Source organism: Limanda limanda, chromosome 5, assembly GCF_963576545.1.
Source record: "Limanda limanda chromosome 5, fLimLim1.1, whole genome shotgun sequence".
NCBI lineage: Eukaryota > Metazoa > Chordata > Actinopteri > Pleuronectiformes > Pleuronectidae > Limanda > Limanda limanda.
Genome location: NC_083640.1, coordinates 2,036,380 through 2,055,093, shown reverse-complemented (window position 1 = coordinate 2,055,093; position 18,714 = coordinate 2,036,380). Strand labels below are relative to the sequence as shown.

Sequence of the window (18,714 nt, the reverse complement as noted above, 5' to 3'; positions counted from 1 at the left end):
AAGCTCGTGTATTGGGACGCTATCGCCTGAGACGGCAGCGACCACGTCCTCCATCTTTTATTTACAGTCCTATGAGACAAACGCAGCCCACTTATTAATTTGTGGAGCGAGTGTGTCGACGCACTTTAATGCTTCAACACAACACCGGGTCGACAAACTGTTGTTACACATCACTGGTTCGATTCCTTTGACAGATGAAAGCCGGGTTCTGCTGTGAGCCTTGTGTTCAGAGTAAAAAGGGAAAAACAGCTAATTAACGTTATTAAATCTTGTTTGTATTGCAAAGTTTTTTGGCCTTAAAAATTATGAATGTTATTATAATTTCACATATTATATTAAATTGAATACGTTATAAAGAAGGCTGCTTTCTCCAATGAGATGTGTTGCCCCTATCAGGTGAATATAATATTATAATTCATGTACCAATTATTTCCATCAGGCAAAATGTGTTTTCCACAGTGTATCAGAGATTTGGTGCAAAAGCTTTTTGAAAAATGATTTCATAAAAAGGAGGCTCAGCTTTCATCATTTTAAAATCTAATTAAAGTCTCATCTTTCTGTACAGATGAATGACTTGACATCATGTGCACAGGAAAGTCTTTCTACCAGTAACGCCACAGAGCAGTGGCATCAACGAGCCTTGTGTTGAAGCTCGGATCCTTTTCTATTAACCTTTGCAGATGTATTTTGTGCAGACAATCACAGAGGTAATATATTTAATGTGATGAATAGCCCTTCACAATTAAAATAGGACACCGCTAACGTCATTATTTTCCATAAAAAACTATCGTAATCTGTGTCCCAGCAAATAAAATCTTTGAACTTATAGTTATTTCACATCATTTAAGAACATATAGGTGCAGACACCACAACCAGACATGCGAGTACACGAGCTATTCACATGCAGACGATACAAAGGTACCGAGAGTCTCCAGGTCCGGAAAGTAAAGTTCACAGCACATCAGTCATACTTCCAAAAATAAATCAAATATATATATGAGCAAAAAGTGTTTGTTTTTTCACCACAGGCACAAAAAGTACAAATTCATTACATTCAATACTGAAAGTGTCACAGCTAACATCGGGTTTGTGCTAAACGTCTCTGGTGAGGAGGTGAGAGTCCGGTGGGAGAACGGAGAGAACACGAGTGAAGCTTCTCATGAAAAATAACATTTGCTTATCGTCACTTTTATAACTCTTTGCTTTAGAAGTTGTGTTGTAGGAAATGCTGATGTCGGGAGAGGAGCTCAGACCTGAACCTTTGAGATTAGACGTTAAAGCAACACGATGCAACTTTTTGACCTGAAACAGCAGCTTGATTAAAAAGAGTTTGATGGTTGAGTGACTGTGAATGTGAAGAATGTTTCCTCTTTCTTTCCCGCTCCTCATCCTGAACGTCGAGGCCGGAAGCTGAAGCTGAACTCTGGATCAGTTCAAAAGACTCAGACGTTATTAAAAACCAGATTTTATCTCCAATACTCAGCAGGAAACTTTCAAATATGCAGAATTCTGAACAGAGTTTGGTGGATTTGTTTGGTTGTTTGGTTCAGGAAGCAGAGGATCATGGGTAATTTCCAGCGTTCAGTAGTGTTCCAGTTCAGTCGGAGGTCAACACATCAACATAAAAACCACTTAATCTCAGTAAAAGTTGCATTGTGTTGCTTTGAGACTAAAAGACTGAATGAGGCAGTTTGACATATTTGATGAAATGAGGAAGTTGGTAAAATAACCAGATGTTTTTACGCCACCGGTAGATTAATCCATCTACTCCAGTTGGTTGTTTGTTTGTTTGCAGGATTACACAAAAGCTACACAACAGATTTACATAATTCATGTCCACTGATGCCAAATATGAGGCGTATTTACTGTGTGAGTGATTTTTATAATTGTGTGTAATTTGGTGCAGATCCAGACAAAAGTCCAGATCCAGGGGATTTAATTGTCTTCTCATCAGGAGCCTGTTGGTGCCATCATTAGAAATAATATTCAGAAGCGATGCAGATTTCAGATGCCATCAAACCCCGAGCGCTAAGCCGCCGCCCACAGCTCTGCAGCCTGACGTCACAACCCTCAGATGAACCCGGTGTGTTCGGTGGCATGAAGGGGAATTAAATCCAATTATAACTGGATATGAAAACAAGGTCTCCAGATGGTCAGTGAACCAGAAACTCACAGGATGGTAAATTCTCCCGGAATAATAGACGCGAACACCCGGAGCCCGAGTGAGCCGAGGTATTCAGAGGACGTGAACTCTGCAGATCAAGGGATCAAATCAGAGTCGCTGCTGAAAGTGTTAACACGTCACAGAGCTGCACTCCAATCGGGGGGGGGGGGGCGACCCCTCGTCTCCGGGAGAAGCGTTGAATAGCAGAATGAGTTCAGAGCACAAAGAACAAGGCTGTGGGTAAAGTGCTGAGTCGGGGAAACTCTAAACATCCTGGAGGTCCCTGGATAGAAACGTATTGTGTGTGATCCGTGAGGGGTTTTGAATTCAGACTATTGTCATGTGACTCGTTTAAGAGAACGTGACCTCAGCAGGAAAGGAAGTGGCCATTTGGAAAAGTGGGGAAATTGTTTTTAAGTCCACGTGATTTGACAAACCAGGTGCAGCTGTGTCCACTGACCTGGAGACACCTTGTGTGATGAACCTGCTCGGGACACATCTGCTGGTTGTGTTGTTTTCTCAGACTTGGCCTGTGAGTTCAGTGCAGAACTTCTCTCAGCAACTCACACAGACACAATCTGCTGCTGGACCACAAACGCTTCACTGGGTTTCTCTAACATCTGATCGGTTCCTACCAGGAGAACATATCAGTTTCTCCAGGTTCGGTTCGAGCTCCATGAAGCATCCCTGATGTTCTGGGATCGACCTTCTGGCCTGTTTCACATATTGTTGTCGTTCTTTTGATATCGAGATATATTTTTAATTGTTGGTTTCAGAAATATCCAGTGGTGCAGAAAAGGCTTCACTGCCTTTATTTTACCAGAACGCCACTTTTAAAATAAACGCTTGGTAGTTTGGCCCAGTGTCGAAGTGAAGAATCCTGACTTGTGGTAAAATGGAACTGAGATTAATATGTGATAACCGTACATCAAACATATGGCAGCAGTCAACTTCCAACTGGATTGTATGGGGCTTATTTATGATGCATGACAAATTATTTAGCACACCCACAGTTTGGCAAACACATCTGATCATAAATTAACAAAACAAAATATGACACAAATCTGTTTGTGTGTTGATATACATTTTTCATATTCTTGCAATCCCCGATCGGTTTGCTCTTTTCTGATCAGCTTCCAACTGAAGTCATCACCCTGTGGCTTCCTGTCACTTTGAATGTGTTCACGACCTCAATCTGTGAAACTCATTTTCATAATATAAGGCCTTTTCCTCACGGAGCAGATTGATATCAACCTAAATATGAATCAAACACTAACACAGGTCCAGAGTCCAAAGGTTTCCAGATCTTTTTTCTTGCGTCTTTTCGACACACGTTTTTTAACATGTGCACCTTTTGAAGAAAAACAAAATAAAAAGCAAGACGCCGCCAACAGCAGAGACTTAAAGTTTGTAAAACTCTTTTCAACAGAAGGCAGAATTTACCAAATAGTTACACAGACACAAAGATTCACATCATCACTTGTAATCTCAGCTTGAGACTCAGTAGTAACATATTTACAGCAGACGATCACAGACCCGGGGTCAGAGGTCAACTGCACCCGACGGTTCAGAGAGAGAAACACAAGATAACACAAACATCTGAGATGCAGGTGGCACATTCACAGCAGGCTCATGAGATGTTCACCAACAGACAAAGTTTACTCCTGCGTCGTTACACCTCGGGTTTACAGGGCAGATTTCAGAATAAAAGCCTGGATAAAAAGATTCACATTCAATCACTGTCTCCTCTCTTCCCCTCTATTCAAAAAGACAAAAACATCCTAATGAGTAGAACTCCATGTGGTTTCTGCGCTGATTATTAAGTATCTGCAGCTTTAAAGTCAAGTATTTTAACTGACAGAGAAAAACTAATTGACTCTAGGTTACTAAGCAACAGTTTTGAAATTAAATCTAATGTTTTCATGGTTTTTAATCAAGAGTACGCTGAAAGCACTCAAAGGATTTTAGTCATTTAATGGTTGTTGTGGATTAAGTTTTGATACGGGATAAAACAATTCTCAAATATTTTAATAAAGGATGTTTTCCTGCATTTGAAGTGCAGAGGACTGATATTGGTTGAATCCCAGTTGAGCGAATCTGAGTTGTGTATTACTTGTTATCGAAATATCACCTTGCTGTCGTAGAACTCGTAGAAATATCTGCTAATAACTCTCATTTCTTCAAGCGACATCACAAATGTGAAGTTAACTGCTCATATCTCTGGACAGATTCGTCTCTATTCACTGATCATCAAAACAAATGAATCCCCTCCGTTAACCACGGAGCCGTAAACATAAACCCAAGGTCAAACTGAAGTAATGAAGAGGAAACAGAGTTCAGTGAGAGAATCAGACTCCATTGTGTTCGGAGGCTGCTCCTCTGGAATCAGGGAGAACAACAAAGATGTGAAACCAAAACAAAAGACTTGATTGGTTCATCATCCTCCTAAAGTTTTATCTCTTGAAATAAAGTTTCAGATGGAAGTGATTGTTCTGAACGGCCTTGATATAAGTTACCTGAAGGTTTGTTTCACCTCAATTTCCTGCTGTGATTTGATGTTTGAGCCCTTTTGACTTTTAGCCTTGTTTAAAAATATGTTCTTCTTTTTTTTATTGTTCCATCAATTGTGCGAATATACAAGGAAATTAATCTATAGAAGATATTACAGGAGTTACTTTACTTTTGAAAACTGCTCTGTGAACATCTCAGTGAATACGTGTGTGTGTGTGATGCGTCTTTATACATTTATACAAACAGTTTTCAAAGAGCCCGACAGTAGCTTCTCAAGTGTCCACCAGTCTCACCGATCGTGTTCTGAACAACCAGAGCTTTGAAAGTTGTGCACATTTTGTTCCTCAAACAAAATCATACAGTGTTTTCTTTCAGATATAAACGTTTTGTCTGTCTTTCAGGGACAAACACTGCTGTGTTAATTCACTAACTGGTGCAGAACGGTTCAAATAATTAGACGTGAGTGTTTTTTCTCTCCTGTTCTTCCTGCTTTTCTCCACAGTATTAAAACAGCCATTGCACAAGTCACATGTAAACGTGTGTTTCTAAAAACCTTCCGAGTGGAAACCTGCAGTCCACTCACTTTGCTTCTCACCTTATAAGACAGTCTAGTTCAAATGGACACAGCAGTCACCCCCCCGCTGCTGCAAGACGCCTTCTCCAGATCCTCCATGACCAGGTCCTGCTCGTTGATGTGGTTGAGCCGCCTGGACGTGCTCTTGTCCAGGCTGTTGAGGGAGATGGGCTCCAGGGAGGACTGTGCGTGGTTGGCCGGCAGCACGGAGTTCCCCTGCAGCCGGTGCGAGTAGGTCTTCCTCAGCTGGCCGTCCGCCGCGCACAGGCTGAACTTGAACACGGCTCGGAACCCGCTGCGGAAGTTCTCGTTGAAGAAGCCGTAGATGATGGGGTTGACGCTGCTGTTGAAGAAGGCCAGCCAGTGGGCGAAGGGGTAAACGTAAATGTTGATGATCCTGTACTGCTGCTCGGTCAGGCTGGCGTAGTCGCTGAGCATCATGAGGGTCCACAGCGGCAGCCAGGAGAGGATGAAGAGCAACGCCACGATCAGAAGCATTTTGATCACCCGCTGCTTCTTCTTGGACACGGTGTGGCGGTTGTTGTGACCCGGCTTCCCCTCCGAGGTCACCGCCGATTTGAAGAGCGTGATGCCGATCCGGGCGTACATGATCACGATGAGCGAGAGAGGAGCCAGGTAGATGTTTGCAAACAGGACGGTGGTGTAGATCTTCCTCATCTCCTGGTTGGGCCAGTTCTCTCGGCACCAGTAGAAGGGACTGGTCTTGTTGTCGTAGCCCAGCAGCACCCGGATGGTTTGCTCCCTGGTCACCTGGAGCATCACGCCACTCGGACACATGATGGACACGGCCAGAACCCAGATGACCACGATGATCAAGGTGGCCGTGGGGATGGTGAGCTTCTGCTTGAACGGGTAGACGATGCATCTGAACCTGTGGGAAGGATCCAAAAAGACGGAGTGAGGGTTTTGAATGTAGCCTGATTTAATTTAGAACGTTTCATTTTAAATGGCACATAATATAATTGGAGTCAATGCAATTTACAAAAGGTCAAATCCATAAAGAGACATTGAAGTGTTATGTGTCTGAACATTGCTCTTTCTCAGCTGTACAGAGCAACATGTACAATAGAGCCAATTAAACCAGCTACATTCATTGTGATTAATGACCACGGATGGTAAGTTGTAAAAGATTTAAAGTTCACACCAAACTGTGCACAAAGCTGCTTTTATTTTCTTAATTAAAGCTCTATATATTTATGGTTAAATCTTAGTGGCATTTCTTTGTTGTAAAGGTTTTCCACCAACATCCTAGGAATCATGTACCAGTTATTATATACAAGTACCAAATATGAAATACCTTCTAATATCAGTATCAGCCCCAAAACATCTATATTGTTTTTTCTCTGTTTTCCAATATAAACAGATGAAGAGATTAAACCTAATAAACAGATGAAGAGATTAAACCTAATAAACAGATGAAGAGATTAAACCTAATAAACAGATGAAGAGATAGGTCTTGTTGTTCTGATTTAGCGTAAAGGAGACTGTGTGCATGAGTAAGACTTGAGCGTGTTCACCTGCACGTGATTCCACACATGATAGAGAGGCAGACATTTTATGAAACACTGAAGTAAAACCAGTGGATCCACCTCGAGGATTCAAGCTAAATCTTTTTGAAATGTGATTATCGTCTCTGAGAAAACTCCAGATCTCCATCTCCATCTAAGTGGCGTGATGTAAATTAGCAGAAACGCTGGAGAGAACTAACGGACGTCATCACAGCTCAGACAACAGGAGGTCGATTCAAACTCTCACTTAGTTTCACTGCAGAGGAAAATAATTTACTCCTGAATCTCACCAGCACGTTCTGACTGGTTCTAATGGATCCTGCTGTGATAGCATCAGGCTCACACTGGGACACAGAGCTCTCCATCTCCTCTCCCATTCCACACTGATTCTCATCGAGAGGCTGGTAGATCAGTGAGCTGACTTTCTGATGTCAAAGCATCTCAAACTCCATCCGTCCTTCACAGAGTCACAGACGCCCTGCGGTGATTTCCAAACGGTGACGTCACCGAGCGTCGAGGGCCGCTGATAAAATATCAGCTCTGTCAGTTTTACTGCTTGAAGAGCTGCTCCTTCTCTCCTGTCCTCGCCTCCTGTCCTCCCTCCTGTCCTCCCCTCCTTTCCTCCCTCCTGTCCCACCCTCATCTCCTCCCCTCCTGTCCTCCCTCCTGTCCTCCGCAGGCCTCCACCAGAGAAGGGAGACTGAATAACAAACTCCTCTTTGTGTAATTAAACCCATCAGCCCATCTCACAGGTGATCGCACCCCAGAAAGTGAACATCAGAACCATCATTAAGAGAGGATTTACTTCAGGACAGTTGTATTGGACTCATTCAAGTCAAAGTGTTGTTCTGAAGCCTCCAGTTTATCTTGGTTTTCTGAAGCCAGATGTATTTGCAGGAGCTTTCTGTCACAGAACCCGACTGGAGCCTGATGTTTCACCTATTACAAGAACGTGTAGTGTAAATGAAGCAGTAAAACCCGGTCAGGCTCAGGTCAGGAGACGCTGGCTTGGCTGAATATCATTTCAATATGTCCAAATCCGACCCTAAATCAGCTGTATTGAAGAAATCTTGGAACAAGAGATTGAGACATAAACTCGTGATAAATCAAGGGAGAAGCACTTTTCTCACAGACGTCTAAATCTGAAACGAGTGGCGTCGCCTCCGGCTGGTGATCAGACAGAAAACGGGTTCACTCCCGGGTCACTGACGATTAACATCATAGGACGAGGGTATGAGTTTCATATTTCTATTAATACGAACAAAGGTTGTTAGATCTTGACAGCTGCTGAAGGAGGAGAGCTCTGAGCAAAGGGCAGAAACTGAACCTTTTATCACATGAACTAATAGAAAACTATTGATTTTTATGTTCTTTTAGGTGCAGCTCAAGGAAAAGGACATAACACATGTAATTAGGGTTGCAAATCAATAGTAAAATATTTTTACAGATGATTCCAATTGTTTGGAACTATTTATATCTCTGTTTTTTTACAAACTTTCTCATCTTATTCTACAGAACAATGCCACGTGCACTATCTCATTTGTGGAGACATTTCACCCAATCCAATGTAGAAGGAAAGGCTGTGTACATTTGCAAATACTGTGCAAAGACCTATGTTAAGAATGACACAACGATGCAGAAGCATATAGTCAAGTGCCCAAAGTTTCCTCAGGGCTCAAATCAGCCTATGACAAAACAAAATGTTTATATTTATGTCTGTATATGACAAGGTAAATACAGTTAGTATAAGTTACCCACAACATTTCCAGTTTATTCCCGTTAATTCCTGTTAATTCCCGTATATTCCCGTAGAATTCCCGTTCATTCCCATGGAAAGTTTCCAACTTTGAATATTCCCGGAATTTTGCAACCCTACATGTAAAGCAGCAGTGATGGTGACATGCAGCCACTGTACCTGTCCACAGCGATGGCCACCAGGGTGAAGACAGACGCTGACACGGAGATCCCCTGCACCATGCCACTCATCTTGCAGACCAGGCTTCCGAACGGCCATCCTGTTGGACAGGGGAGAAGCATTCAGCTGATTTACGACATAGACAATTCAGACAGACAGACAGCATGATAAACACACAGTATAAACAAGATGGATTTGATATCTCTGCGTGCGACAGATCAGTGCAGCGGCACAGCCAAAGGGGATTTGCAATCGTGTCATATCCGAGTGTCTTAAAAGGGAATAATCCTTCTTTAGCAGAGCTTCATCATGGCTGCAGGGCGCCAGCAGCAAACACACTTCACAGCGTAGGTGTCACATTGTGGATGGTTGAAATAATCACTGTCTGCAGGCGGTCGTCGGTCTGAACCCCCGGCTTCCACCATCTGTACTTCTGCTTAATTGTCGTAGCCTTTAGAGTGAAGGTTGATCGACAGGGAGAAGCTCTCTGGAGTTCCAAGCTGAGAGTTTTAATTGTCCCTCAGAGTTTGTCTCAGCGTGTGAACAACGGACTTTTTAAAGGTCATAAAAGTAACTGGGGTAAACAACCCTGTAATAAGTTAAACATCTGGGACGCTCCAGCAGAAACAAGTTCTTTCTGCTGGATTCTTTTACGTCATCAAGTTTTGTTAACGTTAAAATCCATTCATCCGTTCTCTACACTGTTTATCCTGTCAAGCGTAAACATTTTCCATGTTTCTGCCATTTTGTGGTGATGTAATATTTTGGTCGATGACCTGAAGCAACACAAAAGAAAGATGGTTACCTCAAATTAATTTCTAGTAAACTAATTGAAGTTAAAACCTAGTTTGCATGTGTGCAGAGCTCCTGCATGTGAAGACATTTTCCTTTCAGTTAATAATCTGGTCTCCATCTACTGGCCTCAGATCAGACATCATCTGTTCTACAAGTCTCTATAAGGGCCGATCCGAAGGGCCAATGAGGTGACTCGGAACTATGAAGGTTTGTCTTTATAATGAAAATGTCAAAGTTGCAAGGACAGCTAACGCCAGAGCACAGAACATGACTCATCACTTCTCAGCCGCCGAGTTACAGAGACATTCCAAAGACGGCTTTCATGAAACAAGGACGGAAGGACGCCACAAGAATTCACTGTCCCTGGACCCAGCTGCTGCTTATGAAGGTTTATGAAAAAAAAAAGCACTTCACATAAAAGCTCTTTTCCAGCCAGCGGACGCATGTTCACGATGTCGGAGCTTTGACTCATCGACTTGAGAAAAGCTCATATACAGATAGGGCCATTTGCTGGTTTGTCCCCCCCCCCCAACTCTCCCTATTTCATACTTGCACTGTCCTCCTAATAAAGGCAAATGAACCACAATAAGTAGATAGGTAAATCGATTTGTTCTGTTCTTAGGTGAAGAATAGAGCGTATTTCTTTATTTGGCTACCAGAGCAACAAGAATTTCATGTTGAGACATTGTGAGAATAATACTATGGAACAAATCTGTGTTCATCTGAGGGATTAAAAGATATATCCTCTCTTGGGACTTCAGGGGATCTGTGTGGTATTGATTTTTTGTCCTGATTTCACTCAGCTGTTGAAACTGTGACCTTCAGAAGGAAGAATTCATCAAGTGAAGCCTCGTGAAGGTTGTAAAAAAAACAGTGATCTTGGTTCTAATGAGTGGAAATAACGAATGCACTTCACAAAAGCAACGTGAACGTGACATGAAAGGTTTTAAAACCTTTCATTCAAACTTTCTCTTCTAACATTTCATTTCCTGTCAAGTAGACACTTCTCTTCTTTATGTGCATCGGTGTTGGAAAGAAAACAGCTTTGTTAAAAACCGAAACCAACAAAAAGAGAAGAGGGACCGTGAGAAATATCTTCATAAGGGCCAGACCACACTAATTACTATAATAATGATAATAATGATGTTGTGTAGCTGCTGTTAGCGACATTATCTCGATAGTAAACAATGTTAAACAGATGCAAACAAAATGGTTTGATGACACTTTCATCTCTTGTTGTGGTGCATCACAAACTACCAGCGCCCGATAATGAGGGAAAGCTCCCTCATCTAAAGCCTTGTTGACTGAGAGGAGATGAAGGCTTCCTCTGAGGTCGTGTTCGATTCCGGTCGTCCACACAGACGAGAGACTCGTGTCTCCGCAGCCGCTCGGACACATCGACTCAGAGCTGCATGTGGGTTTCTCATTATCGGGGACGAGCTGTCCGTCATTAGCGGAGCTGCCATCTTCTCCATCTGTGTTGCTCGGGGCTGCGGTGACTATCCGAGTGAATCAGGCCGACTCCTTCCGTCACGCTGGACAATAAGACACTAGAATAGAGTTCAGTAGAGTGCACACCTCCACCAAAGACCCTTAAACCTCCTCTACACCAACCTGAGCAGGTTTTAAAACTCCCTAATAAAAGGTGATGGACTAATTTTCCCGTTGCCAGTAGAGGAGTTTTCCTTTCTGTTGTTTTTTCCCCTGGTCTGAGAAGCTCTGTCACCTCGCTGTCTTGCTGTCTTGCTTGTTAAACTCTTTTCCTAAGTGCACAAACAGTCATGTCTTCTTACACACTCACGCCCGACAGTTAAATGTGCGTCTCGACTCCGGTGAAGCTGTCGCATCAGCTTCGTGGCTGCCGACAGAGATTGTCTCTCTCCGCCGGGCGCCATGTCCATTACTGCCGATCAGAGCTGATAACAAGCGAGTCATTTAAACCGGGAGCAACCGATTATTGTGTCTGTTCCCATCGGAGGAAAAAAGACGTAAGTGGGTGTTCTGACCAAACCTGCCAGCCAACAGAGATGGTGGTAATGGGATGCAGCCATGGCTGAGCACGGGTTGCTCTACTTCACCATCATCTCACTGATTGCTGATTGTTCAGCTACACTGCACTGTACGTGTTCTTCAATGGAGAACCGTTGCTGCATTATAACCCTCAGTTAAATCACCTTTTCTTCCAGACACTGGAAACCAGTAATGAACACGTGTCCCTTTGACTGGCATCCAATCACCGGTCTCTCTACTCAGCTCCAAGTAGAGAGAGTAGAGTGCTGCTGTGGCTGTGGTGCTGGGCGCTCACAGTTAAAGCACCAGTGTCCATCAAATGCCATAAATACAATATAATAATCTGATTTAGGTTTTCATTGGTGTATATTCACCTGGGACTGGTATAATCAGATTAGATTAACTGGAATGAACCTTTTGTGATGATGGCTTAGGGAAGAATATCAGTGTTAACCAATCAGAGGCAGGGTAGTCTTATTCCCATGATGTGGAATGTCAGTGCTGTCATGTTGTTCCCTCCATGTTTTCACAGTGGCACAGAAAGGTCAAACTGAACCCTGGCTCGAGGGAGAGGCCGTCACGTGGTTAAAAATGATTGCATCAGTGCTGAAGATTCCTTTTGTATTTGTTGACTTCACTAAACTCTCTGTTATCGTCTCTGCAGCAGCAGAACATTGTAGGTTTTACTAATGTTCGTGACTCAGAGGGAGGTGCGTGCTGGATGTAATTTCCACATCACACTTGTGTCCGCTGCATTATGCAGATGTGATTCACATCGTGATGCTCTGAAAAACTTCTCTTGGGAGCACAGAGAAACTTTTCCTACTTTCCTCCCCTTCTGCAAAATGAATGTGACGTGATGAGATGCAATTTGCCGCATGAAGAGAATTGCTTTTGTCCTTAGCAACTTAGAATAAGTGCATGAAACAGGAGCCAGATTTCATTAAATCTTGAACTCCGATGAGAAACTAAAAGCCTGTTCTCTGCTGCATATGTGAGTGAGTTGTTTGAGCTGAAACCTGAATTATATCACATCATTATTCGATCAAATACTTAAATATTGGTTTGAAAATCAGATATTTTCAACTTTGCTCACGACACAAGCTCGTGCTCTTGCACCTCACGGGGTCAACGCTTCTGTCGAGTCGACAGCTGGGTCTCGACCTCATGATCTTTATGTGTATGTAGGTTTACACCCTGTGATTATAGGTGAGCAGCCACCAGCCAGTTTGAATCTGGAAACCTGTGCTCATCTTCAAATTGAACGTTTCCTTTCATTTGTTTTAAGAGCATTCCCGTTGTTTTGCATTAGGGAAACACAAACTTTAATCTGAATGATTTGCGTTGGTATTAACGATGTGGTCCCTTGTTGCTTGGCAGCCGTGGAACTGTCGAAATAAACTGTTTCTCATTAGCTTATCTGTCGAGCTTGGTAAACAAGAGATAGAGTAATTAAAACAGCGTGATACTGGCAACCAGCATGCAGCTTATAGCTCTATAATTCAACATCTCACAGCGGATCAAGACTAATTAAAAATGTACACGTCTGTGTGATAAAGTCTTTAGTGCTGAGGAACAACCCCGGTGCTCAAGAGGAAGTTCTCAGCTCTCTGCTGACGGGTGGTGGGACGGCTCCGGCTCTGCAGATAGTCAAAGCTAATATAGTTTTAATACTTACAGGTATTAAAACCATATAGAACTACTCTGCTAGTCTCTTGAAAACTGTCTTAATTTGCTCCGTTCTGTATTGAAACTGCAGAAGCACATAATGTAGAAAGCTTCAGAAGGAAACACCATACGTGCCATAGCCTATTCTGATAAAACACTTTAGTTTAGTTCCTGTTGTGAAAACGTTTTCTACCCTCGTCGACCTCTGACCTCTGACCTCTGACCCCTGACGCTTCACACGATTGCTTGTGTGAAGCTTTTTCAAACCTCCTGTGGTTTTCTCTGACAACTTCCATGTGCAGTCAGTTTGCTTTTACACAGCGATAAATATTATCTGAAGGCATTTTTCATATAGAGTAGGTCAGGACCTGGGCTCATTACCATATTAATGGTCAGAGGATGTTAAGATCTATACAAATATAACCTTATTGAGTGATTGATTGAAAAAGACCCAACGCTTCCACACGAGGAGGCACAGTGAGTTGTGAGGCATAGAAGCTTCACATTTTAGTTTTTAATTATGAATAATATCATTTCTGCAGGGATTTAAAAGGCAGCCGGATTCCCTCAGGCGCCGTGTGCCTGACAAACACAATAATTCTTCTTAAGCTGTTTCAGAACGGATAAAATCTGCTCATGTGACGAGGCAGTAGATGGATAATTGGTGCAATCAACTATTGAGTATTAGTAACCAATCTAAAATCATCCCTGGAGGTGAATGAGACCATTTTCAATCCCTGCAAATTATTGTTGTTCCAGTGATATTCTTATTAACTACGAGGCACGATTACAGGCTTTGTTTTCGTTATGACTCTCGACCCAAATCAAAGACGTCTCGAAAAGCCTCAGGAATATATTTTCGAGAGGAAAATGCGGAACGACCCTAATTTTGTCTTCTTGTTATTATTATTATTATAATATCTGGTTTCAAAGCAGCGAGCGTCTGCAGCCTCCGTGGAGGATGTGCACTCTCAGCCGCTATCACTCGCCTTAAGATCCGCTCATGTGATGTTTGTGTCATCGAGAGGAAACTGTCAAGTCCCATCAGCTCAACGCGTGAAAAGCCCCGGTCGTCTTCATGCATGGTGGGAGGACTCTCGCCTCTCTGATGAATCTCTATCGAGCCTCTGAGCCGTTCCTCACTTGTGACACCACAGGCTTGAGTTGAGAAATCAATCGGTCATGTTGTGATCTGGACTGAGTTCACGTAGGAAGACTGAGTTTGAACTGAAGAACACGGGCAGCGCTGCATAGACCAGTGACCCAGGATCCAGATCAGCAGCAGAGTTCCACCGGGAGCTTGATATGAACACGCTCAGCTTCAACAAGCAGGAAACAGCAAGTGGAAAATGTGTTTCTGACCCGACCCTGGTAGATAACTTGTCATCCGCAGAATTGTAAGAAAGAGTGTGAACAGTATTACAGAGGGTCAGCACAATAAGTACACCAACCTTTCCAATAAACAAATGTTGTTGCTTATAATTATTACTAGTAGTGACATCTGTAGAGGCACGAGTATGACCAGTAGCTATATCTGCATTCTTTATCAAAATGGCACAGCCTAGACATTGAGAGACAACCCATTGCGTGAGTACTTTTACTTTTAATACTTAAAGTAAATTTAAAAGTAAGTACTTTTTACTTTTACTTAACTAGGATTGTTGATGTAGTACTTTTACTTTTACTTAAGTATATATTTTCCTGGGTACTTTTTCTTAAGTATTAAACTTCAGCACTTCCTCCACCACTGCCTGACACACACACTTCTTTGTTGTGTTACCTTTGGCCAACGATTGCAATAACAGATAACTTTGCTTCAGGTAATGTGTGACTGTGCAGAACCTCTGCTGTTTGCAGCATGAATCCATCCTGTCAGTGTTATATGGAGATAGAATATCACAGGATTAGATTATAGACGTCTTTGAGATTAACACTAAAATCATCACATCTCGCAGATCTCTTCATATTTACCAAAGAAAATGAGAGATATCGATCTTTTACTTGTCAAACTGCTGTTTCAGGCAAGTTGAGTTTTAATTGGTTGATTTGTGTCTCTAGTGAATTAAATTCTAAGTCACTGCTGATGTTTGCTGCTCGGTTGGTTTGTTTATTCATCAGCAGGATTACTGAGCGGATTTCCACTGAACTCAGTGGGAACGATGGGACCTGGGCCAAGAAACAACCCATTAGAGTTTGGCTGCTGACGTTTCCAAGGGAATAGGATACGGATCTTGAGGCTTATTAATGAAATTGTATCTTTATCTGCAATTTGGTGGCCTGATTGAATTTAACGGGAACTTTGAGCTCTGCTGAGTGACTAGTTAGAGATGTTTACAGGAAACACTGTGATTCTTGTTAGGAGACTTGGTGGCACTAAACAAAAGATGCAACATGGGTAGACAGGTTTTACTTTGTGTGTTTTCAAGTGATATTTGTTGAATTTCAGTCGGAGATTTATCTGGGAAGGTGCAGGTGATATTTGACTGACCTCTTTGTGTACAGTGTGTGTCCAGAGTTCATACAGGACTGAGAGGAATGTCAACTCTCCTTTCTCTGTATATAACAATTAATGTGCTGAATTTGCACAAATGAGGCGTCTCTCTTGCACACTGAACTCGACTCCTCCTCACCCAGTGATCCTGTCTTGTGCTGTGTTTGTGTCCATGTCCAGTATTTAAGTTTTTACTCCTGTGTTTATGATAAAACCCCTCAGATAAGATAATATCTTAAACTTGACTTGAAGGAAGTATTCACATGTTTTCCTGGCGGTTCATCCTCTAGTTGTTGAGATATTTCAGTCCAGTGTTGAACGACCACACACCTACAAGTTCCCCATCTAATCCCAGTCCCAGTCCCAGTCCCAGTCCCAGTCCCAGTCCCAGTCCCAGTCCCAGTCCCAGTCCCAGTCCCAGTCCCAGTCCCAGTCCCAGTCCCAGTCCCAGTCCTCCCACACATTGAAAGCTTGATTGACGGCTTCTCACCTGTAATGATGTTGTCCAGGAGAGTGGTGGGCATGCAGAAGATCCCCACCAGCAGGTCACTCACAGCCAGGTTCAGAATGAACAAGTTGGTGACAGTCCGCATGTTCCTGCTCCTCAGCACGATGAAGCACACCACTCCGTTCCCCACCATGCACACGAGGAAGATGAGCAGGTAGGACACGATGAAGATGGCAGCGATGGACGGCTGGTGCAGGTAAAATCCAACGTAGGTGATGTTGTTCCTGCGGACCACCGACTCCACCGAGCTGTTGTAAAATGTCCAGTTGTCGTAGAGTCGAGTCAAGTTGGTCTCGGGTCCTTCGTTCATTTTGAACCTGAGGAATGAAAGAAGAGGAGGAGGTGACCTCAGGTTGAATCGTCTGCTTTCTAGTAAAGTTTCACAGAATAGAGAAGAGTTTAAAGTGTTGGATTGAACTTTCAGTTCTTTCTAGTGTGTATTTAATGGCCCAGAGAAGAAAGTGAACGGTTTGTTGAACCAGAACTTTGTCTGTGACGGCACAGAACAGAAACTCATTGTGCACATGGACCGAGGTCAGCAGGACCCTGAACTCTGTGTAAAGCTCAGTATTGAGTAGAAGCACCCAAAGGGTCTGAATACTTATGACCATGTGATATTTCAGTTTTTCTTTTTTAATAAATTTACAAAAATTTCTACATTTCTGTTTTTTTTCTGTCAAAATGGGCTTCTGAGAATAAAATGAACTTTTTTGATTTTTGCAAATTGCTGGAATGAAACAAAGAGTGAAATATTTAAAGGGGTCTGAATACTTTCTGTACCCACTGTACATCTTGCATACAACACTGAGCTATAACAGTAATACACAGATTCATGTTTTTATTTTAAACATACATGTAGAAGAGACAGTGAATCCTCAAGCTGTCTGTGGATGGCACACATACTCCCACATTAGTGAGATGTCGGACCCTGATGGGTAGCACACAACTTATCTCATCTTGGATGGATGGAGGTTGTCAGGCAGAGGGTCAAATCAGCCTCACAATATGTTGGATGCATGTTAATGTATATTGAAAGACATTTAAATATATAAAAAATTAAAAAATTATAAAAAATTAAAAAACTGTGTAATCAACCAAAGATTTCGCGACCCCCCTGCAGTACCTCCGCGGACCCCCTAGGGGTCGCGGACCCCCTGTTGAAGACCTCTGTTCTAGTGCATAGATGTGAATTATATCCTCTTATTGCACGATTTCAACTGTTTGCAGGATTACGCAAAAACTACTGAACCGATTTAATTTAAATATCTTATATGATATCTGTGTGTAGCTACAAGGAGCTGTTTGGCTTTGGTGGATGTTTGAACTCTTTTCAGCTCCGTTCTCGTTCTTTTAGAGCTACAACGCCACTAGTGAGCTTTTCCTGCTACACGTTGCCAAGTGACCTTTTGCTCGAGTTAGACCTTGACGTGGGTTTTTTTCTACTGTGGTACATGCATGATGTAGTCTTATGGTTTCCATTTATATCTCCGGTGTGCATAATTCATCATAATGACCTTGGTCCGCTGCTCTCGAGTGGGAATGAGTCGGCCTCAGTGCAGTTCTACACCCAGCAGGAGGTTATGTTATCCCCCCGGTGTCTGTTTGGTTACAGGATCACTCAAAATCACAGAGAGTCAGAATCAGAAAAGCTTCCGTTAAGTTTTACCGTAGATCTGTGAAAAACCTTTTTGTCCATGAAAATAAATCACGCGTGAGGAGACAGATATTTATGTGTCTGTCCAGTTGTAGTAAATTTAACAACCTGGTGTCAAAAGGAGACTAATGGGTCTCTGAGTGCTGGATGTATGAAAACATTAACAACTGCACGCCAAACGCTGAGCGATTCATTCAAAACATCGATTAACATCCCACATCTTCTTCTCTCCGATGTGTAAAGAGCCGTGAGACGTGATGGAGAGTTAACAGAGAAGAGAGCACGTCCACGAAGACTTAACCTGAAGAGAAACACGAGGACAAGCTTCAACCTTTGTGCTATATCGGTTCAGCAGAAATCTCTCCTCACCATCCTGTGCTATTTGTGCTTTTCCCTGCATCTCATTAAGACTCTGAAGTGTCACTGCTGCTCCGCCCCCCCCCCCCCCCCACTCACCCACTTCTACCCTGAGCTAGTGTTTCTCTTAAGTTCCTCAAAGGCCTTTCATCGAGCGCCGCTCCTCGCTGCAGACGTGCGAGTGGAGACGGAGGAGGAGGAGGAAACCAGCCGAGCCAGGTTGTTCTGTTTCTCCCCTCGAGAGCAAAGTGAAATCACAAAAGAACGAGTCGACAACAACGTGCTGGAAAAAGATCAACGCTGCCGTGCGTCTCGGTCCAAAGAGGAACCAGCGTCTCTCCGCCTCTTTCTCTGATTGATTTCACTTTGTTTCATTATTCAGCGATGATGCAGAGGGGTGGGGGATGGGCGGGGGGGTAGATAGATATCCTGCCTCTTTGATTCCGACGCTCTGACACCACAACCTCATGTTTACTTCGACGAGGGCTGGAACCAACACTTGTTTTCACAGCTTGAGTTCTGATCTTTTAAAACTATT

General features: G+C 42.9%; 1 protein-coding gene across 1 annotated transcript; it reads right to left on the bottom strand.

Annotated features, from left to right (window-relative positions):
- Window positions 1-5,288: 5,288 nt before the first annotated feature.
- npffr2a (neuropeptide FF receptor 2a) lies at window positions 5,289-16,487 on the bottom strand. Its single transcript, XM_061072045.1, has 3 exons — window positions 16,148-16,487; window positions 8,694-8,793; window positions 5,289-6,141 (listed from the first exon to the last, which is right to left on the bottom strand). Exons 1-3 carry the CDS (start codon window positions 16,473-16,475, stop codon window positions 5,289-5,291), a joined length of 1,281 nt encoding a protein of 426 aa, XP_060928028.1. The 5' UTR covers window positions 16,476-16,487.
- Between the last annotated feature and the right edge of the window lie 2,227 nt (window positions 16,488-18,714).